General features: G+C 39.1%; 1 protein-coding gene across 7 annotated transcripts in view; it reads right to left on the bottom strand.

The window, feature by feature from the left end:
* The window catches only part of RXFP1 (relaxin family peptide receptor 1), a 100,265-nt gene extending 75,206 nt beyond the window's left edge, over nucleotides 1-25,059 (bottom strand). For 4 of the 7 annotated variants that reach the window (XM_045798737.2, XM_087866548.1, XM_045798739.2 and 1 more), the window contains exon 1: nucleotides 24,796-25,056. In XM_045798737.2, the coding sequence (XP_045654693.1) occupies nucleotides 24,796-24,844 (49 nt within the window). In that variant the 5' untranslated portion in view covers nucleotides 24,845-25,056. Of the gene's footprint in view, nucleotides 1-6,137; nucleotides 6,211-24,795 lie in introns of all 7 variants that reach the window. The other 3 variants (XR_015726515.1, XM_045798740.2, XM_045798741.2) reach the window with 2 other exon arrangements.
* Nucleotides 25,060-25,801: the final 742 nt, after the last annotated feature.

Below are 25,801 nucleotides of genomic sequence, written 5' to 3'. Positions count from 1 at the left end.
ACTTATAAACTTTTAGATGAAGCATTATTATCAAAAGCCTGGATTTCCATTGCAAGAGCCAAAAATTTTTTTTAAAACATTTATTCATTTGTTTATTTGGGAGAGAGTGAGAGAGATCATGGCAAGAGGGGCAGAGGAAAAGGGAGAGAAAGAATCTCAAGCAGACTCAGTGCTGAGGGCCGAGCTGGTCTTGGGGCTTGATTCCACAGCCCTGAGATTGTGACCTAGTGAAAACCAAGACTGGGATGCTTAACTGACTGAGCCACCCAGGCACCCCTGCAAGAGCCAGAATTTTGAGGACAGAACATCTCTTTTCCTTTAAGCTCCAAAGGCTGATTTGTGTGGAGAACTTAGAACATAAAATTTATACATAAACCACAGAGTGAGAATGCATATGTGATGGTTAGTTTTATGTGTTAACTTGGCTAGGCTGTAGTACCCAGTTTTTCATTCCAATACTAATCTAGGCATTACTGTGAAGGCATTTTGTAAATGTGATTAACATTCACAGTCACTTTAAGTAAAAGGAAATTATCCTTGATAATGTGGGTGGGCCTCATCCAATCAGTTGAAGACCTTAAGAGCAGAAATTGAGGTTTCTCTGAGAAAGAAGAAATTCTACCTGTGGACCATAGCATCAGCTCCTTCCCAAGAATTTCTAGCCCAATGAATTTCAGACTTGACCAGACAGACCCCACAACTGAGTAAGCCGATTCATTGAGATAAATCGCTATATATCTATATCTATCAATCTATACATGTATATGCATAAACACATACATATATATGAACATATATGCAAATAACATGAGCATAAAAATCACCATATGTATGTATGTGTGCATATATATATATATATATATATAGAGAGAGAGAGAGAGAGAGAGAGAGAGATAAAAATAAAAAATATATATCCTATTGTTTCTTTTTCTCTGGTAGAAACTTGACTGATTTAGCATATGATGAGGCAATTTTCCTGCCTCCCAAAGATATAAGGATTCATCAGAAGACAGGAAGAAATGGATTAGACGGAATCTCCATTCCCCTGGGCTGGGACCAAATAATCTGGAGGGAAAGTAGTAAGAAATTGTACCCTGGATAGGTAAAGAGATCACAAACTTCAATGGACCTTCTTCACTGCATACCACCTGGTTTAGCCGCTGTCGAATAAAATGGAGATGTGTTTAAGGATAGAGACCCGAGCGCTCCTTTTTGCACTCTCTCATTTTATGAAACCCTGGACTGGAATGGAAGGGGGTCCTGAAATTTACAGCACTCCCCAGAGGGAACAGAAATAGTCAGGAATGAGCTAGCTGACTCAGAGAGCTCTCATGAGAGGGAAGAGGAAGATGCAGACTGACCCGTGTGAGGCAGACTGCAGGACAGTGTGGGGGAGCCGAAGCCTCCACAACAGGTATGACAGGGATAGAAAACCAGGAACTTAGCATGCGTGGTTTGGTTTCCTGTGTGAAAAATCCAGCCGTGGTCAAAAGGACCAAAAGCAGATGCCCCTCCCACCGGAGTCTAGATGACGCAAAAAAGATGGCCCAGTATAGATCACTTCTGTTACGGAGAAGAGACATCGGGAGATGGAGAGCTTTGAGTTGGCAAAATATTAACCCAAAAGATATTGAAGGGAAAAAAGTAGGAAGAAAACAGGAGTGATTGGGTTACCTGGAGGTACACTAAGTTTTTGCTGTATGCAGGAGTGGGCATTCCGGTTAATTTTATTTATGGAGAAATGAAGTTCCATGATTCTGCCCCTATGCTCCTAAAAGGAGTTTTACTATTTCTGTATTACTTGTGTCTAAATTGAGTCGTCAGAGCCACATTTAAAAAATGGCATATTCTATTGTGTGTGTGTGTGTGTATTTTAAAAAATCAAGCATTGTGGAGTTCAAAATATATTTTAAATAGGTTCTTTCCAGAATTACAGAATCACTGAGATGAATTGCAACCTTAATCTCCTCAAAGGCTACCAAGCTGCTATCATGCAGATCCTTTCTGGAAGAAGCTAACTCCGTAAGCAAAGCGTGTAGGATTAGCTCGTCTGGCATTGCCGGGGAAGAGCTGCTTGGTTTATTCTGCATGCTCAGTGACCGGCTATTCCTGGGAAGCATTTGGAAAATCTTCATTGAAGGAGGAAGTAGTAGCTCTCGAAACAGAGTAGTTGAGATTCACGAATCTGGCGGCTGTTGATTGGCAGCATTCAAAATGTATCCCTTCTACATTCACTTTTAATGGCAAAGTCGAAACTTGAGTTCTACCCAACTCTGTTTCTCTTGGACCTGCACTCGTGGGGCTAAATTTGGCAAGAAAAAGCACATGATCCATTTCATAACAGGACCTGAATATTGGGGTGCTCTTAAGGCTGCTCGGAGGAGCCCCACTCTTCCCCCCACGGCCTCTCCCCACAGACCCCCCTCACATGCTCCGCCTCCTCGTGCTTGCTGCGGACGAGCCCTCTTCGCTCTTGCCTAGAGTCGGCGTCCCCCGGAGCTGCAGGGACCACCTCCTCTCCTCTACTCAGGGCCCAGTCCAGTGGTTCCTCCTGCTCGCTAGACATTACCAGTTTTTACCACTTTCCCAGCTCATTCTAAACAGCCTGAAAACGTGCTGTTACGTCTCCCTTCTTAAAAACAAAAGAAAAAAAAATTTCATGACCCCATTTCCCATGCCAGTTCCATTCCCGTTTCTTGTCTCCCCCTTTTAGCAAAACTTGTCAACCATGTTCTGTACTGCTGTCTGTGATATAATTTTTCTGTTTAGCTTTACCTCCAAAGTTTCGGAGAGCTATCAAATACTACCTTAATCTCCCTTTGTGACTTTGGGTTACCGTGTTGAACAACACAATGATACCTTTGGGCCTTTTGAGGGGATTTGTGTCCTATAAATGTGAACACAGACTCCGGTCTTTTGTAGAGTTTTTCTCCGCAATTCTTCGCCAGCTGTGTCTTCACCCATCATTAATGTTTGCCTCTGTAGTCTTAGTCCTCTAGTTACCATTTCTAATTTTGTACGTGAACTGCCTGTAGCTACAAATACAGATACTCAGACATGGGAAACTTCTGTGTAAAGAATGAGCAAATACGCTATGAGCGAGGGCCTGAAAAGGGCAAGATTTCTTTCCTCTTCTTTTGTTTTTTAATGGTTTTTAAGAATCGAGATTTTTGAGGTTCCAGGATAAGTGATCTTGGGTGAGATGTTATTATAAACATATCTTAGGGCTTAGTATTCTGTCGTAATAAGTGTTCTGTAAGAATTTATTGAATGGATGCAGATATTTTCCAACACAAAGAGTAGCCAAAGTTTCTGAATTCTCTATGCGTTTCTAGCTTATTTCTCAAATCATGACAAAACAGTTTTCTCGACTATCCAACCATCACATTTTATTCCTACTCACTGGTATGACAGCACTCGGTTTTATCGATTACTCTAGTGGTGCAGCCAAGAAATAGAGATCCTAAATCAAGGGCAGTTGAATTTCCTAATAGCTCTTCCATTTAGCACCTTATTCCCATTCCTACTGTCTCAACTATTTCCAGTCCGTATTATATTATGTCCAGGTAATACATTTTTAGTGGTTTTCTTTTGATTACACTTTAGCCTTATAGTGAAAGTGGTCCCAACTCACCATAACCTAATTTTTTAAACCTAAGAATCCATTACTTGAACTTTCTCTCCAATCGGCAGTTCTTCCTCTCATGTTTTTGAGCACTTAGATTATGTGAGGCCTAGGCTAAGCATTGCACATGCCTTGCTTCATTTTATCCTCATGATAATCCCATGAAATTATTTTTAATATTATCATGACCTTACAGTTTAGAAGGTAAGACAGAGGAGTAAGTTGTGTGGGAGCGCAGAACTGGTAAGTGGCAGGATTGATTCAGACCCAGGTCTGACTCCCTTCAGAGCGTGTGTTCTTAACATGGTGCCTCAACTTATTCCCCCATATTGACCTGCTTGTGAGCCCCTGAAAAGTCATTCATATTTCAGCCCCTTCCTTTTTTGGCTTATGATAGGGTCCCTGCATATCTTCTTTTTCTAAATCTTACCCTTCATGATCAAGGTCAATTATACCTTCTGACTGACTTCTTCTTTGACTTCTATTCTGGGTGATCTGTCTCTTTTTTGAAATCTTTCCAGTGCAAGGAAGAGATACTACTTCATGAGGGTATTTTATGTTTGTGTAACCCTGGATGTTCTAAGATATTTCCCCACAAAGTCAAAGACGGACATAAGGCATCTAAACAGACATTTTCCTATTGTTTCTTGGCAGATGTGTTGGAGATGGCAACTTTATAAATTCAGACTCATGGTTCATATGGTGCAATGATTTCCAGTGAAGACAAAGATTTCTTACCCTGGTCTCTCCTTCCTTCATATTTAGAGAGTAAATAAAAAATTAAAAGAGGGGGAAATACCATTCTCATGATCTTTCTTCTTAGAGAAGTTTCTAGAAATAAACAAATGAATTGAGGAATCCTCTTGGAGAACTTTATATTTAAATGGCCAAGTTATGGGCAAGAGGAACCAAACAGAATAAAGTGGACAAATATGCACCATTTATTCTGATATTTAGTATCAATACTGATGTTTAGCAGAGTTATGTTTTATTCTTGGGTATGCCTCTAAACTGATGGGCAAATGTGGGCAAGTCACTTTCTCTTGCTGGATTTCGGATTTCCTCACATGTCGAGAGAGGAGACAGTACCGACTGTTGTTTAATATTATTTGATTCTGGGTGGAAGATAAAATGTTAACAAAAATGTTTGAAAGTTCGTTTTTCAAGGGGAAGTACTAGGAAGAGAAGATAAATGAAGAAAAATTGAGAAGAAATACAGAATAAAATTGAGAAGTAGAGAATGGATCCAGTTAAAGTGATTGGGAGGAGATAGAGGAATTTCTAGTTGCCCTACTCATAACCTATTTCCCCCTTCCCTTTCATAATGGAATTCCCCCCCCCTTTTTTTTTGTGGTGACAATGTGTTCAGTACCAGAAAATGAGATGACAGGCCTCAACATTAATGGTACTCCCAGTCCCTGTGTTTTCTGCTGCCTTGGCTGTGAGACAGGCGATGTGACCAAATTCCTACCAATGAGATCTAAGAAATAGAAGTCTTCTTGGGGAATTTCTGGAAAAGCTATTGCTTTCCTGATTAAAGGGGAAAGATGGAGTTTCATGTCAGTCTTTCCCTTCTTCCTGCTTTGAGCATGGACTTAATGTCTGGTGCAACAGTAGCCATCTTGGCATGCTTTGGGAAATTAGGATTTAACACCATAACCAATGCACAAAAGCTGGTAGAGTAAAAGAAAGAGCCTAGGATCTTAATGGTATGGCCGAACAGCTGATCCAGTGTCAGCAGGCACTTACTTCTGGATGGTGTTCATGTGAGAAAAAGAAACTCTTATTTGTTTAAGCCACTGTTGCTTGGTCTTTCTCTTTGTGGCACCTGGAATGCATTTCTGATGCAGAGGGAAATGACGAAAATAGTGATACAAAACCCTACCCTGGAGGGGAGTATGAGAACTATAAGTGTATCTATGTAAAGGAACCTAGGAAAATGAAAATCCTTGCCAAATGGTGAAGGCAAAGTATGGGCTTAGGTTAAGGCTTCAGGAATGACTTTGAGCCCGGGTGGCTCAGTCAGTTAAGCATCTGCCTTTGGCTCAGGTCATGATCCCAGGGGTCCTGGGATCAACATCCGGGGTTCCTGGGATAGAGCCCTGCCTTGGGCTCCCTGCTCAGTGGGGAGCCTGCTTCTCCTTATACCCTGCTCATGCTCTCTCTCTCGCATAAGTAAATAAAATCTTAAAAAAAAAAAAAAAAGAAATGACTTTGAAAGTTAGGACAGATTAGGTGTGATGTTTTTGTTTGAAAGTTGGTGGAGAACAATGAAAAGAACAAGTGAGATATGGAAACAGGGAGCCCTATTTTAAAGACAAAATAATGTAATGGGAGATGAGCCCCCAAACCTAGCATGTAGATTTCCTCTGGTATATTTCTATGACAGCTTCTGTAACAGTCTTGCATTGGGAAAAAAGCTATTATTTTAGGTATATATAAAAGTGTACCCTTGAATCAGACAAACCGAAACTAAAGAATGTTCTACAGAACTACATTCTTCAAAACTCACGTCATTGTCTTCAGATTAAAGGAGACTACAGAGCTGTGGCTGTTGAATGCAAGGTGTGATCCTGGATTGGAGCCTGGATTAGAAAAAAAAATAATTTTTTTTCTATAAAGGTCATAATTAGGATAATCGATGAAATATGAATATGTATTTTATGTTAGTTTGATTTTATCAGTGTAAGATTTTTCTGAATTTAATCATTGTATGGTGGTTAAGAAAACTAATTCTTAGGAGGGAAGAATCATGATGTCTGCAACTTACTCTCAAATCGTTCAGCAAGAAAAATATGTGTAAGTTTGCGTTTTGGTGAGAGATTTAGAAAGCAAGTGCGGGACAATGTTAACAACGGGTGAATCCAGGTGAAAGGTATAGGGGTGTTCGTTTGCTGCTTTTGTAATCTTTTTGTAGGTTTAAAATTTTTCAAAATAAAATTTAAAAAAGTTTGGTAGCTGTAACTTACTGTAGCTGAAAAGCTTTGTCAAGTTCCCAGGTTTTAAAATGTTTATTATTATATCTAACCTCCTCTCTGCCTGGTATTTGGGCACATACCCACGCAATTTTTGAAAATATATGACATTACCTGGACACCGTGTGTGTGTGTGTGTGTGTGTGTGTAATGTAGGTACGCTTTAAGTTTCTGGGAGTTATGGGTGTAAGACACAAACAACTTTAAATGCCAGTCATATTATCTAAAGATATGTCATTCCATGGCATCTGTGTGTTTATGACTTAGAGTCTGTAGTTTCTTCTCCCATCTTTAACCCAAAGGACAATTTCAAAGGCATATTTATAGACCATGAGAGTTGGACGAGGCTTAATTGGATGTGACATAGATGTCTCAAGGTACGCAGTGGGGATATTACCTCTGAGGGAGAAATACAATAAGCAAGACTCTGAATATCATTACAGGGCTGTTCCAGGCACCACTGACTATTGACTGCATGTCTGCAGGCTACAGGTTAGGTGACCACTTCCTTTTTAGAATTCCCATGGTGGCTATTATTTTGTTAATAATGTCTGTCATGGACTTAATTTTAATGCTTTTCCATATTGCTACTTATTATTCAGCAAAATCAAAGAGGCTTATTTAAATCTGAATATTTTCCTGTTTGTGCCTTTCCTTAGAATTGCCACAACCTCAGTCAACGGCAGTCCTCAACACTTGCTCCCCACATGGGTCCTGCATGTTCACAGCGTAGGCTATGTGTGGCTGCCGCCAGGTCAGGGTGGGTGGGGGGGAGTTATTCTTGGAAGTTCCCAGTTGTGCCGTTGTGGATTTTGTGCAGGTTTCATAACTTCTCAGTTTCCTCTTCTAGAACATGGGGATTAGTAAAATTTCTCTTCTGTGTTTTTTGGTGTGATTAGATGAAACTAATGGATGTGAAAGTGTCCTTCACTGCCTTTCACAGAAGTCATGTGTACTATGTGTGAATTTCCCTTCTTTCTAAGTTCATTGCTTTTAATTTCTAGATTATTTCTATTGTAACTAACAGCTGTGCTGAGAGTATATCCATTCCATCCTATCCAATCATGGATCCATGAAATCGTAAGCATCATGGGCAGAATATTAGCCGAGCTGCTAAGAGTCACATGTAGCCCACTTTGATGCTAAGACTCTCTCTGAGGGGCGCCTGGGTGGCTCAGTCGTTAAACGTCTGCCTTCGGCTCAGGGCGTGATCCCGGTGTTCTGGGATCAAGCCCCGCATCAGGCTCCTCTGCTGGGAGCCTGCTTCTTCCTCTCCCACTCCCCCTGCTTGTCTCTCTCTTACTGGCTGTTTCTCTCACTGGCTGTCTCTGTGTCAAATAAATAAAATCTTAAAAAAAAAAAAGACTCTCTCTGATACCAAGTAGATATTGCTTATACCTTTTTTTTCTTATTGATGTCAATCAGGAATTAATTCATACTCTTCCTAATCTTTTGTAGGGCACCCCCACCCTCAAACCTTTCATGATTGATTTCTAATGAACGTGGCTCTCTGTAGGTCCTCATTCGTGTTGTTGATTGCCTGACTGCCTATTTCTGTCCACACTGCTGTCTCAAATTAGGCTGAAGCCTGTACTGGGAGAGGGTTCCTAATTCAGGTCACCAGGTTAAACAGTGAGGAAGGATTCATCTTCTCTCCTTTGATCATGCTCTAGCATGGCTGTTGCCAGCTGGGCTCCCTCTGTGTGGCTGCGGGCTGTCCTGCCCATGTGTACCCAGCTCATTAGACCAATAAAAGGGTTGGACGCTCACCTGTGGCGGGTGAGGGCAAGCATCATTCCTCCAGAACGGAATTATTAAGCAGAGAATCTGTACTTTACATAGCCATTTTCCTACATATTCTTCTCTCCTTTATAAGAAAATTCCCTTAGCATCTCTCTGAGCCTCACAATTCCTTTTGCCTTCTCTCCCCTTTTAGGGATAAAGGATTCTCTTTGTCCCTCACCTCCCACCTGTGATCCTTTAGCAAGGGCTGGTGACTTTCTCTTCACAGCTATCCTGAATGTGCCCATGTCTCCTCTTCTCGCTTCTTCCTTCTCTCATAGGGTCCGCCACTGTCTGTTCTTAGCTGCAGTAGTCTCTCACTTGGACTTCCTGCTTCTCTTTTAACCTGTTCCCCGTACATTAGCCAGAGGGATCTTTCAAAAAGAAATCAGATCACAAAAATATCCTCTTTCAAAGCTTATAATGTCACCCCATTATTCTTAGGATAAGAATCTAAACTCTCTACCCTCCCCCTCACCCCTCCCCTACCTTACATGAGTGAGACACTCTTATTCACTGATTTGGTTTCTTTCCACTTTTCCTCTTCACTTAATTTCAGCCATATCTGGATGGTCTGTTTGTTCCTACTTTAGAGTCTTTGAGTTAGCTGATCTATCCATCTGGATACCTGGATTGTTCTTCCCGCGGGTCATGGCTGACTATTGCTCATTACTCAGGTTTCAGATAAATATCCCTGCCTAACTGGGATCACTCTATCTCAAGTCTCTCTACATTCCTTGTTAGTTACACTGTCGGTGTTTTTTTTTTTTTTTTTTCCTCCTCCTTCTTCACAACATTTACTTCTATCAGGGATATTTTATTTATTGGTTTATCTTTTTCTTTTAAGATTTATTAATTTATTTTTGCATGCTTTTGGTGCAAGAGAAAGAGAGAGCATGCACGGGGGCTGGGGGGCAGAGGGAGAAGCAGATTCCCCACTAAGCAGGGAGCCCCTGAGCCAAAGGCAGACTCTTAACTCACTGAGCCACCCAGGTGCCCTCTTCTTGTAATTTGAATATCACCCCCAGAATGTAAATTCCCATAGGCAAGGCATCTTTCTTGTTTTGTCTACCTTTGATTTCTGATGCCTGTATTGATGCTAGGCATATTGTAGGAACTCAAAAAAATATTAGTCAGAGGAAAGGAAGAATGAATAATTGTCCATGTATTTGAAACATTTGGAATAGTATTTTAAAATTGTGGTGCTGTGAAGATCTCTATGGCTCTTCTTCCAGACTCTGGCTTCAGCTAGTTAGGACCCAATTTCTATAAATTCCCCAGACACTTCCTGGGCCTGATCCTAGTGTAGCTACCAAATCTTTGTTTCTACAAAAGACATTAGCCCCTTTACCAGACTCAGCCACTCTAGGGACAAAGTTTTTGTCTATGGAACAACTAGACAAAGGACACTTTTTCTTTCTTTCTTTTTTTTTTTTTTCTTTTTGTGGCAAGGGGAGAAAGGATGAAAGGAATAGAAAATTAAGGAAAGAAAGAGATGCAAAAAGAAATATTTGAAATTTGACTAGCTCTTCAGTATAGCTAGTGGTGGAATAATACTGTATTTACCACAGCTGTAGTCTGTCACCAAATGATGGTAAAAATCCTAAAGAGAGGTTGGATTTTAGATTTCGAATCTAGAATATACATCTGCATTAATCAAGTGAACAAAAATCCAAAAACTAGGTTTTCCTAAACTGACAAATTGACACGGAACTTATCTTTTTAGGAAAACCATAAAGTAAACTTTGTGCATTATATATGCCTGGCATTCCTTCAGCTTACTACTGTGAGCCCTAAGTAGCATACCGATAGTCCAACTTCAGAATGCACGTGATTTTCAGACTGTATTATTTTTAACAGTTAATATAGTTTACAAATACGCATTTAATTTACAACAGAAAGTAATTTATCCAGTGGAAGGATTTGTCCAGCTGAAAGTGAATCTCTTGTTCTTCCATAAATGTATGGAAACTATTCTTTAGTTTTCTGTGACTAGTGATTATAACATTTCTAGTCACAGATGCTTTTAGCAATGGTTTTTACATAATGTTTACAATATCTGCAAAAGGATCCCATTTTCAGTTGTGTATCCCTTTTAGCACCATGATCTAACCAATTGAGCTAACTGGCCAACTCACTATATCGCCTTTAGTTCAATGCTTGCAGGAATAATAAAATATACTCTTATTTTGAAGATGTCCTGGAAAAGCTACTTTTCTAAATAGCATGACCACGGATCTGCAATTTTTAGGGGGACTAGAAATGTGCTGAGGGTTGAGGGCTTCTCTGATGCATGATCAGTAATGTGCCCTAAACTTTCAGCACCATTTTGCCCCATTCTTACTGTGACCTTCATCAAGGAAACTCTAAGAAATAAAGTAATGAATGTACATTTGTGCCTTAAACTTATCACGTGTAGTGTTACTAATTAAAAATGAACATATTAAAACAAAGAATAAAATTATATCTTACAGATATTATGCCTTGGCCCTGTGAACACAATATTTTACATTATTTATATCTATACTGTTTTTCCACTATTGTGAGGTTACTGTGTATTGTGAAATGCTGAGAAAAATCCCTTAAGTTTGTTTACTGACACTTTCTTAGTAACAGCTTTGTGTTGCAAAGTTACTTATTGATTAAGGAGTAGAGATTGTACTTCTAGATAGTATCTTCCATTTTATTCAAATGAACACATTGTCCAACTGTTGTCCATTATTGTATGTACATTTGTTAACAATGTTTTCTATTATGTTTTGTCTTTTGCCTTATTTTCAAATTGGATCCAAAAGCTTTATGTGATTAAAGAAAACAGTGAGAAAATAACACAAGAAAAATAGGAAACATGTAAATACAGGCACAGAGTGGATCAAAAGACTCTTTTGGGAACTAGAAGTAGGGATAATTGTTGAATGTTTGTGGAGTGCAATGTCAAAAAAAGCCAGTCACATTGTATTAGGGTAGTAGACAAAAACTTTGCCTAGTATTCCACACATATTTTGTGTATTTTATAGGTACAAGTCAGGGAGAAAATATACTAAAAATGTATTAAGGTCCTATGAAAACAATGTAAAAAACAGCAGCCAACTTGACTTGGTCATAGCCTCTATCTCTCTAGTGACTCAAGTGTAGCGGACACTTCCTTTAGGGATTGTTTTCAGTGTCTCACATTCTAGACCATTTTTGGTAAGTTGCAAGAGTAACTTTCTAAACAATCAATCTCTTTATATCATTCTGTGCATAACTTCTACTGCAATCATTTATGTACTATGGTCCAAAGCCCATTCTTGAGAGTGGCTTACAAAGAGTTCATAATCTGGTTCCAATGATCTTCTCTAACTTTATCTCCAAGCATTTGCTTCCTCGTTATTCTTAAGCCACCCCAACTTCTCATCATTTCCTGCACCTGCCATGCCCTCTCCTCCTTTGTGGCCTTGCCCACACTCTATCCGTGCTTGCCAGTGACTTCTCCTTTCCCCCAGGAAACAGTCAGTGGTGGATCTGAACTGACTTCAACTTGCTTGATCAGTTTGCTTGTCTGTAATTGGGAATAAAAATATTTGTTCTATAAAATGAGAGATAATATGCAATAATTATGTATCATGATTTTGGTGTTTGTATGAGGAGTGGAAAGAACTCAGACTTGGGTGTCAGATAAACTGGAGTTCAAGTTCTGAATTAAGTACTTATGAGCTGGTGATCTTAGCAAATTCCTAAATCTGAGACAGTCCCTCGTGTGGAGAGGTGAGAACATATTTACCCTCCGGAGTTCATGTGAGGACTTAATTAGACAATACCTTCATGTGTTTATCTTCAACTAGAACTTCAATAATGTAATTGACGCTAGTTATAACTTCAGCAATATAAATAATTCATGTCAATAATCAGAATATGGTAACTCTGGTCTAGCACATTTTGTGTATCTAAGGACATAGAATATAGCACATTATAATATATATTAAACATTTGCAGCAATTTCCCCAGAATAAGTTTAAAAGTAGTGTAGGTTCCTGGGGACCGATTGGAGAAGAGCATTTGTGAGAGCACAGCAATCTCATGGTGATGAGAGCATGATGTCAGACTACTCTTTGTTCCTTCCTAATGTTGAGCACACACTCTATAGTTTCACACATTCTCTTAGAAGAAAGTGAATAGGTAAACACAACGATTTGGGATTTTTCACAATTCAAATAAAACTTTTACATTGTGGTGTTTTCATCTGTAATATTGTGATCAGTGTTGGTTAGAACAATAGGGAAAGAAAACATAGAGTAAAATGTAGGGAAAAGAGATTAAAAATAAAAATTATGCAAAAGGTAGGTGTAAGTAGAATAAGAGGAACTGGTTTGGGCAACAGAATGAAAAGGTGTGAGGAAATGGTGTCAGCAAGAATATGAGATATAGTCATGATATTTGGGTTAAAATCCAGATAGAATAGGTACACTTTCATGTGACTTTAAAAAATAACAAAATGAAGATATTCCTTTGATAAGGTGAATAACCTTATCCATCATTATTTAAATTATGAATATTCTGATTTTCCTTTAGAATTTTCTCAAAAGTGAGAATAAACATGTAGAGTTACTTGTATCCACGTATCATTATTGGGAAATCCAGGTAAATATTTGATATTAAATATTTTGCAAATTCTCAAAAGAGTTCCGTTTTACTAAAGTATGGCATTATAATTAGTTTTTGAAATTACTATGGTTTTGTGTATATAATTCCTGCTTATCAAATGCTGCATGCTTTTATCATATATCCAAATATTCTTCTTTCCTAGTTACTCATTTTTTACCTTCTCCCACTAATACTAGGCAGTTGGACTGTACTTTATTGCTCAAAGAAGGTAGAGCACAAAAGGGCCTTTCTAGAATAGTCAAATTCTTGCCTGAGTTCCAAAGCTTAAAAGCCATGGCTTTCAACTGCAAAGGCCAGATACTTGAGAGAGCTTTTTTTTTCTTTTTATTTATTTTTTTGAATTCTACCATCTTTGTTGTGACTGTCAAGACCAAATACTGAAGGACTCCCAGAACTGAGTGTTTCCCCAACCTAAAGAAGTGGGTAAGCCTGTGTGATACTCTCAAAGCAGTTTTCTTGAAATCAGTGGGAACAAAATGTGAGAATGAAAAACCCTGTCCACTTGGAGTCTAAAGCTCTTTTGGGGAAGGGGGGAGGTGGAAATCACCAAAAGAGCTTGGAGGGGGGTGCCCAAATAGAGGTGATTCCTGTCCCAAATCCTAACACACAGCTCAAGGAAAGGGCAAATCTCTAGCAGAAGCCATATGTCTTGCGTGATGCGAGGGGACTGGGGAGCTGTGGTGCCAGGTAAACTAGCACAGGGGCTGAGTCAGCCCTAAATCCCCCTGGGCTCCCAACAGGTAAAGGACATGTGAGGGTTTCCTGTGCTCTCCGGAGAAGGCTGGCCACAAGCAGACGGTCAGTGCAGAGAGGCGCTGTTGCCGGGTAGAAGCATGTGGATTATCCAGCCCTGCGCTGGAGAACATGGAAGTGTTTGAATGCTTTGGTGAGTGCTGATGCCAACACCTGACAGGGAGCTAAACCTCACACGGAACTGGCAAAGTTACTGTAGCTGTTCATCCCTCCACCTGCCTTCCCCTTCCACGTTTCAGAAGCTGCTTCTGAACCTACATGCTACATGTGTGGGTGGACTGGGTAAGCGTTAAGGGATTAAGATTGTACTTGAAAGGTAAAGTTGCCAATTTTTAAATGAAGCTACTTTGAATTAGCAAATTTAAATGTCTATCATTTTTTTGTGGGAGTCACGAGCTCTCAGTTTAGTCACAGAAACAAAATTTCACCTTTGCACAGCTGAGATTTGTGGCCTAAGAATGAAAATTTGTGTATTATATCCTATATCTGGTTTTGATATACTTACTATAATGATGGAACAAAGCTATTATTCTGTGTGTCTGCGCGCACGCGGGCGTGTGTGTGTGTGTGTATGTATGTGTGTAATAGTTTACACCTTTTCCTGTACCCTTAAATTTCATGACCAATAATGTTGGCATTGCATTTTAACCTTCTCTGAACTCCTCCCCTACCCTCTACTTCGTTAGGGGGAAAAAACCCTAAAAACTGAGAGATGAATTTTCCTGAAAAAAGTAATCAGAATAGACAATAAATTTTGTGTGCAAGGAGACTGTGTGGCAGAGGAGCGTGTTGTATCGGGAGTAAGGGCTGGGTGATGGGGGGAAAGGAGGCAGGTGGGGGTCCACGTGGTCTTGCATCAAAGAGAGAAATCTGGGTAAAGAGTCAAAAGTTCTTGGAGATTGAAGAGTGATAGAGAAGACAGTACATGGACTTCAATAAGTCTCGTGTAGACTATATACAATAGATAAGTCTTTAAATCTTTTTGGAGGCACGAATAAAGGTGAATGCCCTTGCTCTGTATGAGTTTCATTAAATGTGAACCCGTTCTGAGACTGGCTCACATATAATAGCTTTATAAAGTTGCACTAACACCACTACCAGCACATACGTGCCTCAGTAAGGATACGCTGCCTCTCCATCATGGACTGCTGGGAGATTTCACTGAATTTTTTAATCTCTTAGAGCTTATTCTCCATCTGCAAACACTACTTATTTTTATTCCGTATGACGTAGCATCATTCTTCCTTTGATTCCTTGATAACACACTGGCTTGTTAAGTTCCATTCTTCTTGATCAGTACCACATTCGCTCCTTAATTATCTATTCAGGTATTCATTAAGAGCTGTACCACAGGCAAAATGTCAAGGGGATTTAATCATGACAAAATGTTTGGCCTTGACCTATCTGTTCACATCTTAAGTTAATAATTCTAGCCTGTGCCTATTCGGATCTATCTTATAAGACAGACCTTAAAGCTGTCATAGACTGTGAACTCCTAGAGGGAAGGGAATAAGTCTATTTAATTTTTTTTGTGCAGCTCCTCCTAGGTAATGACTATAATGGACCACGAGAATAATATTGAACCCGCTATGTATTACCAGCATAGAAACTTTGAAAAAGATGCCTCAGAGCCAGCAGCACTACAAAAAGATTTGTATAGATTTTTTTTCCCATTAAAATGGATTTGATGGACAAATGATTTGTTACATTATTTCAGGTCAACACCGGGGATGAATGCTCAGTTGTCGAGAAAAGTTATTGAATTTCAACAAACAAAAAACAATCCCTCTTTCCAGGGAGCTCTCAAGATCAGGGGTGAGGGCTGCAGGCAGAAGGGGAGAAATAAAAATCTAAATTTAACTTAGCTAAACTAGCCACCTCTCTTGGTTTTAACACAAAGAGGGAGGTTAAGTGGAGTTTAAGAGAATCTAACAGAAAGCATGACTAATGACGTCTTCTTGTCTAAGCTGGAAATGGGTGAGAAAGTAGAAACATTTATAAACCACGAAGCAGTTTTGCAGTTTCCAACAAATCAGCCACCACTAGGAAAGTAAAAATGGCATATCTTCTGGACCATTGAAAACGAATCAAACATTTCTAGCCAACTCTGGGAAAAGCCTATTAAAATATTAAAAGGCTGAGGGGTGAGTAGGCAGAGAGAAGAGGCTGCAAAAGAAAGACAAGGATCGGAGGCTTGGTGGGTGAATGTAATGGCCGCGCCCATTGTGTTCTGTCTCAGAAGCTGGTGCCTGAGGCACCTGAGTACGTAATCAGTTATTTTCATTAATTTGTACCTGCGCCATGGAACCTGGATACGAGCTTTCAAAACGTCTTTGTGCGGTAGCTCATGTGATGTTTCTCAGTGGATCCGGGCATGTCCATTAGTAAATTTTGTTCAGAATTTGTCAGTTCGTGTCCATCAGCATGTTTTATTCTCTAACACTTCAACTTCAAATCTATATAGTAAGATTTATCTGTTTAAATGGCTACACCTAGAGGAACCAACAGGGGTGATAGCTCCCTTAGGCTGTGAGGGTCAGATGTTGGAACCATCTTACTGAATGCTGCAAAAATGAGCCAAAATGTCCCTGAATGTAGGTAACTGCAATATGGGTGCATATGTAATCTGCAGAAAGTGTGTTTAATAGGGAACTATCCTCTATGAACATCCTAACTCATGAGGAGGAGAGCTTAAGGATAAGAGGTGGGTAGAAATAAGAATTCTGGTTGCAAGATTGGGGACCAAGAGGCGAGAGTTTCTCTTGGTGTGTGTTTTGTCAAGAGGTATGGTGAGGCTGAGGAATAGAGACCTCTGCTGTTCCCTCTGCTTGTGTGTCTCTCTCTCTTTCTCTAAAATAAATAAATAAATCTTTAAAGACAATCTAGTTGTCTGAGGAATAGCATAGGAGCACAGACTGGAGAGGAAATGCAGATAATGAAAACATCCACTGGGTCTTAATCTACTCTGAGATTGATAAAAGCCCCTTTCAATAAGGTTCCTTTGGGTCTGACTGCAAGCGTGGACTTAGAGAGGCGTGATCAGATCCTTCTCTCCCTGCCCATTCTCTTCCTGGTTGTGAGAATGATTTAAAATGTTTATCTACTAGGCAGGCACGTGAATAATGATTATACTAAGCTGAGTGTATTGGCAAAGCCTTAATCTTTGAGGCCAGGATTTGGGCGGATAATAAATTTATTTTAATAACCTCAGTGTAGTTTCTCTCTACTTTAAGGCGATGTTCTACCCTTCTGATGTTTCCTGCCCTTCTTGCCCTACATATGAAATTTGGAGGCCCGTTTTTAAGAGTAAATCAAGACTAATAAAATGGACAACAAAAGGGAACACAGCTATATGACCTCAGTTTCTTCCTATGTAAAAAATGAGGGTTTTGGACTCTACAAGCTTGACTTTCTCTTAAACTCAAAAGCCTAATTTTATGAAACTTAAATTAAAAAATACTTGAGAAACATAAGATGAAACTGTCTAACTAGATAACAATTCACTAGAGACTCAGATGCTGGAAACAGAAAAAGCATTATTTTTCTTTAAATATATTAGTCAAGAGTTAAGAGAAATGATGATTAGGGGACAGTGGCATAATTAGATGTTTTAAGCAATGAATTACCTCATGTAATTGTACAGCCTCTCAGTTCAAATGCATGTTCAATTCTCTAACAAAAACAAATAAATATTTTAACTCTAAGCTGCCTTTTAAGAAGGGTGAATCTTACTATTAAAGAATATATCAGATTATCTGCTGTCCCTTTTTGTAGCTAATCATATGGGTGATATTTGGTTCAACTGATCACCTTGACTAAAGGTGGACTTGGAGTTGAATTTGGAGACAGGGACTCAGGCCAGAGAGCTGTGCTGTTCTTCACAATGGAAGAAGAACTTGAGTTCCACGGACAGTATTGGGGGGAAGTTGAAGAGGAATGATGGAGAGAGAGAGAGAGTGGAGAGAGGAGCTGGGACAACTGCCAGAAGTAAGGGTTCCAAGCGTTGAAGAGCAGCAGGTGCAAAATCCCCTGATTCTTCCTCACCAAGGATAATTCTTAGAGGCTTTTTTTGAGAGTACTGACTACTTAACAAAAGATATATTTGTTATTATGGAAGATTAAAGAAATAAGTTGACCCTAGTTAATTCAGGTAATATTGAAATAATTATAAAATGAATTGACTTAGCAAAAAAAAAAAATCAAACAGCCAAATTACTATAAAGTACAACTTTCTTTCTTTCCCTCTCTCTCTCTCTCTATCTCTCTTTCTTTCTTTCAAGAGAATATGTGCACGGGGGAGGGGTGGTGGTGGGTAGGGGCAGAAGGAGAGGAAGAGAGAGAATGTTAAATAAGCAGGCTCCAGGACCAGCATGGAGCCCAACATGGCGCTTGATCTCACAATCCTGAGATCATGACCTCAGCTGAAATCAAGAGTCAGATGCTTAACCCACTGAGCCACCCAGGCACTCCAGGAAAATATCAGTTTCTAACACAAGGAACAGGAGATCTCACTTTATAGTATCCTTTTTTTTTTTTTTCTTAACTTGACTTCTGGCATTGTTCTGATAGACAATAAAACCCAAATTTGAAATATTCATGACTTGCTGACCCCTGTTTATCTCCAAAGAAGGAAAAAGTTCTTGGTTGTTTTGATCAGGGTGATGGGTGAAAGTGCGAAATTGAAGAGGATGAGAGAGTATCAGGTCCCTATGTATAAGACAAGAAATAGAGCTACTGGGGTTGTGGGAATAATGAGGGGAGACTATATCCAGGAGGATGGAGAGGTAGGCTAACATAGGAATTGAGTAAATATTTATTGGTACTTTTTATGTATCTAGTTCTGTGTTATGTGCTGAAAATAAAAATGTTTCTAAGCAAAATCCTGGGGTCAATAGAGGTTGAGTTTAATTTTCTTTACGTTCAAATTATATACATGTGTATCCTAACTCTTCCGTTGGTGTGCACTGAGAGATGTCTGTAGAGCAGATGACAACAGCTCATAGGAGGAGATCTATAAATACCAGGCATGGATTTCTTGAACTTCCCTGGGATGGGGATGGCCTTACCTCAGGTTGTGCAAACTTTGTTTTTGTTTGGCTATACCAGTTTTGTGACTTTGGGCTGGTCAATATTTTTTTATTGCTTAATCTCTAGAATGGAGAAATATCTAACTAGCCTCAAGGCCAGTGAGTTAGATCAGAGGATCTTTTAAGGACCCTTTTAATCCTAAGATATTGTAGTATTAGAAAATACTAGAACCAAATCATGTTTTACTAATACAGGCTTTTTAAGGAGATAGGCTTGGAATGAAATCTCTTTTGCAGCAATTACTAGGGAATGATGCCAGGCATGCTACTCAATATTTCTCATTTTCTGTTTCCTCTTTTGCAAAATGAGAATATCTCTTAGGGCTTTTATAGGGGTAAAATCCGATGTTTATAAAGCACTTAGTACATAGTTCATGGTCCATGGAAAGCTCTCAATAAATGGTAAATATAACAACTGCAATTATAACCACAATCATATTGCTTGAAATCAAAATGGTAAAAATGTTTAGAGTTTTTCAGATAAAACAAAAAACAAAAAACCAAACCTAAGTAGAACACCCAATTCCAAGCACATTTCAGTTGAACAAGTTTGTCCTAATGTGTGAAATTATGTTCGCAAAACTATTTAGTTCACAAATGTAGTATTTTGTTTCCCTTTCTACAGACGATGATGTATTTGCACAGACTTGTTAATTTTCTTTCTACTTAAAATTTAAAAATATGATTCCAAACTCAAAGAAAGAACAATACAAAATTATTAGTGACCTTCAAAAATATAGGGTGGTATAATAGATATTTCTGTAGTCTGCATATTGGAGAGATTATTCCCTCAGCTTTTGGAGGTAGGTAAATAGGTCAGTATTCTCTTTTTTCATATCCTGGTGGTTTGTTCTGGGTAAACCTCTTCCTTTCTCCATCTTAACGGTTAGGGAAAAATTGCTAGAAGATATGCCTGTTTTAAGACCTAAGGAAAGGCCCAGATGGTCTTGTAAGTATCCATTTGGAATCTAAAAGTGAGGACTTTCCCAGCTGCATCAGTTCTTGGCAAAATACTGAAGTGGATCAAGTTTATGTTTGGGCTTCTTCTGTTTCCTATTTCCTCACTGGTTCCCTGCCTCTCTGAAGTATTAAGTAAAATGATTGTTTTTGTTTAATGATACTGTTTAAGTAATAAGTAAAGCATTTGCTGATAGGGACTTATGATACAATTCTTCTTGGGGATTGTTTTTTAACTTTTAATTTTGAAATATTATAGACTCACAAGAAGTTGCAAAAATAGCACAGAGAGGTCCTATATACTCTTTACCCAACTTCCCCTAATGGTAAAATCTTACATAACCACGGTACATTATTAAAACGAATAAAGCAACACCGGCACAATATAGCTAACTAGACTACAGACAGAGGAATTTTTGGAGAATTAGAAATTCTCAAGGGTGAAAGAAAACCTTTTCTAAATCTTAATGTTGCCCCAATCTGTGTACACCTAGGTTTTTGCCCTTGTCTCACCGGTAATCTTAGATTAACTTTCTGTCTTCTCCATTCTCCCCTTCAGAGCAGGGATCATGCTGTAGTCACCCTTTAGTCTCATGCTTGTTACAGTAACTGGCATTCAGTAGGTATTTTTGGTTAAAAAAGTAACTAATAATTGCTTACATCTTACACACAGGATCTCTCAGAGTGTTCACGGTCTAGGGGGAACCATGAACACTAAAAACATTCAAATCTTGAGTCTTATTATTATTTATGAGCCTGAGTCTTGTGACAAGGTACTGAATGTCCTTGGGTCTTCCCTTCATTGTGTGCTTCATTTTATCTACATAATAGAGTTGTTGTAAAGATTCAAGGAGGTAATTTATGTAATAAAGAAGCAAACATAAGGGCTCTGGGATGTGGATAGGGTGAAAGATTTTATTGCCATTTTACAAACTAAGGCTTGAGAGGGTAAGGCATTGTTGCAAATCTTAGAACCAGTACGTGGTGGTGCCACGAAGCACCTTAGGCTAGCAGTCTTCTAGGAGATCCCATTGCTTTTCCCAGGCAACAGGAGAGTGGAGTAAAAACCAACCAACCAACCGAACAAACAATAACCACCATAGGGTAGTTACAGAGATTTAAGATTTTGTTCTTATGTGGTTGTTGACTTCTTTTGCTCTGTGCATAGGAAACCCTCTCTTGCTGGAGCTGGATGGTGAGATAAAGTAGGAGGTGAATTATGGGTGTAGGTTGTTATTTTGGAGGTTCCTACCACCTGCCCTTCCACCTTCCCCACTCAGTTGACACTCTATCGCCAGGAATCCTGCTTGCCAAACTGTGCATCAGATGTTTGTGCCTTCATCCTTCGCAGATGGTGTGGAAGGATGAGAACTTGGAGCCCTTAAGTACTCACACTACAAAGTCAAAAAAATTTTTTTAAATCACAAGATAACTTAAATTTTAAAAAGCTGGAGGGTTTTGACATCATCATCATCGTCATCATCTACTTTTCATATTTTGTTCATGAAAATAAATTTTTTTAATGAAAGAGAATATGTAAACAGGGAACTTTTTAAACTGAGCTGAATTGGCTGATAACACATTAACTAAAGTTGCTTTTCAACCTGCCCTGAACACCTTTTACATATCCTTGAATTCCTCATATTAGAATTCTATTTTCCATATTAGAATAATAACTTGGGGGGCGCCTGGGTGGCACAGTGGTTAAGCGTCTGCCTTCGGCTCAGGGCGTGATCCCGGCGTTGTGGGATCGAGCCCCACATCAGGCTCCTCCGCTATGAGCCTGCTTCTTCCTCTCCCACTCCCCCTGCTTGTGTTCCCTCTCTCGCTGGCTGTCTCTATCTCTGTCAAATAAATAAATAAAATCTTAAAAAAAAAAAAAGAATAATAACTTGGAAGTATTCCTTTGGCTTATTTAATCTATTCATTTCATTGAAATGGAATAGGGAAGAGTAAAACGTTATTGACTGATGAGGGTTTTGGCTACAAATGTTAAAAACTCTGGTAGCTTAAATGCTTGGATTATAAGGAGAAACATTCAGTTTTTAGTGGTGGTTTACCATTTGGCTTTTGGCCCTCTGGTTAAGGAAATAGGTAATGGGTCTTAAATGTAGGAACTGAAACCATGAAGCTTCTAGGAGCAAACATAGAAACAAAGCTCTTTGATATGGATCTTGGTAATGATATTTTGGATATGGCACCTGAAACCCAAGCAACACAATAAAAAGAAATAAGTGGGACTATACCGAACTAATAAGCTTCTGAGCAGCAAAGAAAACCATCAACAAAGTGAAAAGAAAACGTACAGAATGGGACAAAGATTTGCAAATCATATATCTGATCAGGGGTTAATATCCAAAACATAACAACTCTTTGAACTCAATAGCAAAACAATCAAATAACCCAATTAAAAAATGGTCAAAGGGGCGCCTGGGTGGCACAGCGGTTAAGCGTCTGCCTTAGGCTGAGGGCGTGATCCCGGCGTTCTGGGATCGAGCCCCACATCAGGCTCCTCCACTATGAGCCTGCTTCTTCCTCTCCCACTCCCCCTGCTTGTGTTCCCTCTCTCGCTGGCTGTCTCTATCTCTGTCAAATAAATAAATAAAATCTTTAAAAAAAAATAAAAAAAATAAAAAATGGTCAAAGAACCTGAATACATACTTCTCCAAAGGAGACCTATGCAGGGCCAATAGGTACGTGAAAAGGTGCTCAACGTCACTAGTCAGATGCTAGGAGAATGTGAATCAAAACCACAATGAGATACCACCTCACACCTTTTAGAATGGCTATCGTTGAAAGGACAAGAGATAAGCTGGCATGGATGTGGAAAAAAGGGAGTCCTTACACACTGTTGGTGGAATTGTAAATTGGCATAGCTACTATGGAAGGATCCTCAAAAAATTAAAAATAAGGGGCGCCTGGGTGGCTCAGTCGTTACGTGTTTGCCTTCAGCTCAGGTCATGATCCCAGTGTTCTGGGATCGAACCTCGCATTGGGCTGCCTGCTCAGTGGGAAGCCTGCTTCTCCCTCTTCCACTCCCCCTGCTTGTGTTCCCTCTCCGCTGCCTCTCTCTCTGTCAAATAAATAAAATGTTAAAAAAAAAAATTAAAAAGAGAACTACCGCATGATCCAGCAATTGCACTTCCAGAAATATATCCAAAGGTAATGAGAATCCTAACTCATTAAAATATGCACCCTGGTATTCATAGCAACATTATTTACAATAGCCAAGACATGAAAACTAGCAGCATGTCCACCCATGGATGAAGGAATAAAGAAGTAGTGGCATATATGTATATATATATTAGAATATTATTCAGTGATAAAAACGAGAAAATACTACAGTTTGTGATACGTGGAGGGATCTTGAAGGCATTATGCTCAGTGAAATAAGTCAGACAGTGAAAGACAAATACTGTATGGCCTCATTAATATGTGGAAACTTAAAAAAAAAAAGAGGAAAGTCTCAAAAGTCTCTAGTGGAAAAAAGAGATAAAACTTGTGGTTACCAGAAAAATTGGGGGGGTGAGGGGTGGGGGAAGTGAAGGAGGGTGGTCAAAAGATATAAGCTTCCAGTTATAAGAGAAATAAGTGCTGGGGATGTCATGTCCAACATGATGATGACAGCCCCCACTGCAGGGTGATGTACAGGACAGGTGTCAAGAGAGTAAATCCTAAGAGTTCTGATCACAGGGAAACAATTTTTTCCTATATTGCATCTATATAAGAAGAGGGATGTTAGCTGAACCTACTGTGTAATCATTTCACAATACACATATGTCAAACCATCGTTCTTTTTGACTTAAACTTCTCCAGTGATGTATGCCAATTATTTCTCAATAAAACTGGAATGAAAAATGATTACCAAGATTAGAGACAGAAAAAGCTAGGAGCTGGGCTATTTCTCCAGGATTCTGAATTGTTGCCTTGGTTTTGATGCTGCCCCTCACATTTGACCGATAAAGTAAAGCACCCTGGAGGTCAAGAGAAGAAAGGGAAAAAATCACTTTGATGCGGGACATGCCATCAGAACTGGGAGAGTTCGGATGGAAATTTACTTGGAGACACAGCCAATAGAATATCTTAGTGAAAACTGACTTCTGCAAAGTTTTAAGAGATGGAGAGATGTAAACATGCATGCGAATTCTAAATTTGCTAAAGCTTAATCACTCACAGCATCATAAGGTATTAAGGACACACAGAAAGTTTCCTTTCTTGATTTGCTTTGGCTTTCTCAGCATTTATTACCTAGGAAATATAAACATTCTATTTCTATTTACGTAATATCATTTAAATAGGGTTGAATGCAGAATGACTCTTTCTTGATTTACATTCTTTTTTTTTTCTGAAAAATAAACTACAGCACAGAGAGAGAGAGCAAGAACTGTCATTATAACAAAAGGAAAAATGCCCATTTGGGCTCCTGGTCTGTGCTTTTCATTGCTTTGTGCTTTTCCTTGTTTTTCTTTCAAGGAAGAGTGAGAGATCTCGTTAAATAAAAAAGGAGTTTTATGAATGCATTTCTCAGTGAGAAGGCACACCTATGATATCAAATCACAAAGACCGGGACCACGAAGCATTACAGCTACACACAAACCAAAATAAATGTAGACTTTACCAGAACATTTCAAATGGGCATCTTACTTGAACACCATTTCTTTAAAGACTGCTTCTCTTGAAATATTATCAAATTATTTATAAAATAATTGTTGCTTAAGCAAATTGGTTGTTATGAAGCATAGGTTTGTATGTCATGTTACTCTTGCTTAACTACTGCCTCTGTCAATATATTCCAGTTTCTAATATAAATACCAGAAAGGACTTAAGAATAATTCTGAAGTGAGAATACAATTTTATCAGAAAAAAACATTTTTATATTAAAGGCATAAATGTAAGTAGTAAACATTTGTAATTGTGATTAGTTCATACAATATTATTAAGGCATATAAAATTAAATACTGAGCATACTTACAATATTTACCCAAAACTAAGATGCAGAAGAAGACAGGAGCAGATGTCATTTCCTTCTTTCTGAGCAACTGATTAATAAAAGTGAGTACAATTTGGTCTTGGTTTCTGAGTCGCACACAGCTCACGGTGGTTGTGTGCTATTTCTGTCTGCAATCTTACAGCTACAAAGCAGTCCTCCCTCCTTCCTCTCTCATTTCCTCTCCCTCTCTTTCCATTCCCCTTTCTTTTCTTTCTTCCTTTCTGTTTCTCAGAATCTCTCCTCCCACCCTCCTTCTCTAAAAGTCTTAATATCCTTCTTTGCACCCCCCTCCGCACCCCCCCCGCCACAGCAAACACACCCGCCCCAGCGTGAACACAGACAAAGCTGAGCAGTGAGCAAAAGTTTCAGACAGAGAACATACAAGCTCTTCTTGTTGACTCTAAACATCTCTTTTTCTATGTCCTGCAACAGTCTACAAATGAGGGTGTGTGTGAACTGACAAATGTCCGAGCTGATCAAAGTCACACTACTAGAAAGAAACTGAGAGATATATGACAAACAAAAACCATTTTTTTCCCTCAGTGACTTGCGACTAGGAAAAGAACAGACCTACACAGGGCTAAATGTCTTTGTGGAATTAACTATAAGGCAAGAATTAAAATGTAACTATAGCAATCTTTCGTGATCTGAGTTTAGACATTTGAATGATAGGCTATTGTGTACAGAAAAATGCAAAGGGATAAAAAACAAATCTAAAATTTTCTTGAGCTCGTGAGTTTTACTACAAGTGGAAACCACGATCGGTTATTGGTTGTGGAGTAAAGCCTTCCTGGGTTTGAATCACAGTCTAATTTAAACTATTAGTTGTGTAAGTGCTTGCTCTTGGCTGAGCTTTGGTTTTCTGGGGGAAAATATCTATTCGGCAAGGCGGGCAAGGTGGGCGGTGATGATTGGCCCCTTGCATACTGAATGTCTGGCTTACGTTCCAGCACATAATAGGTGGTCACCAAATGGCAGCCATTCATAT

Source organism: Ursus americanus, chromosome 13 (assembly GCF_024610735.1).
Source record: "Ursus americanus isolate L20-20 chromosome 13, mUrsAme1.1.p, whole genome shotgun sequence".
Lineage (NCBI taxonomy): Eukaryota > Metazoa > Chordata > Mammalia > Carnivora > Ursidae > Ursus > Ursus americanus.
This window is presented reverse-complemented; position numbering and strand designations above follow the sequence as displayed.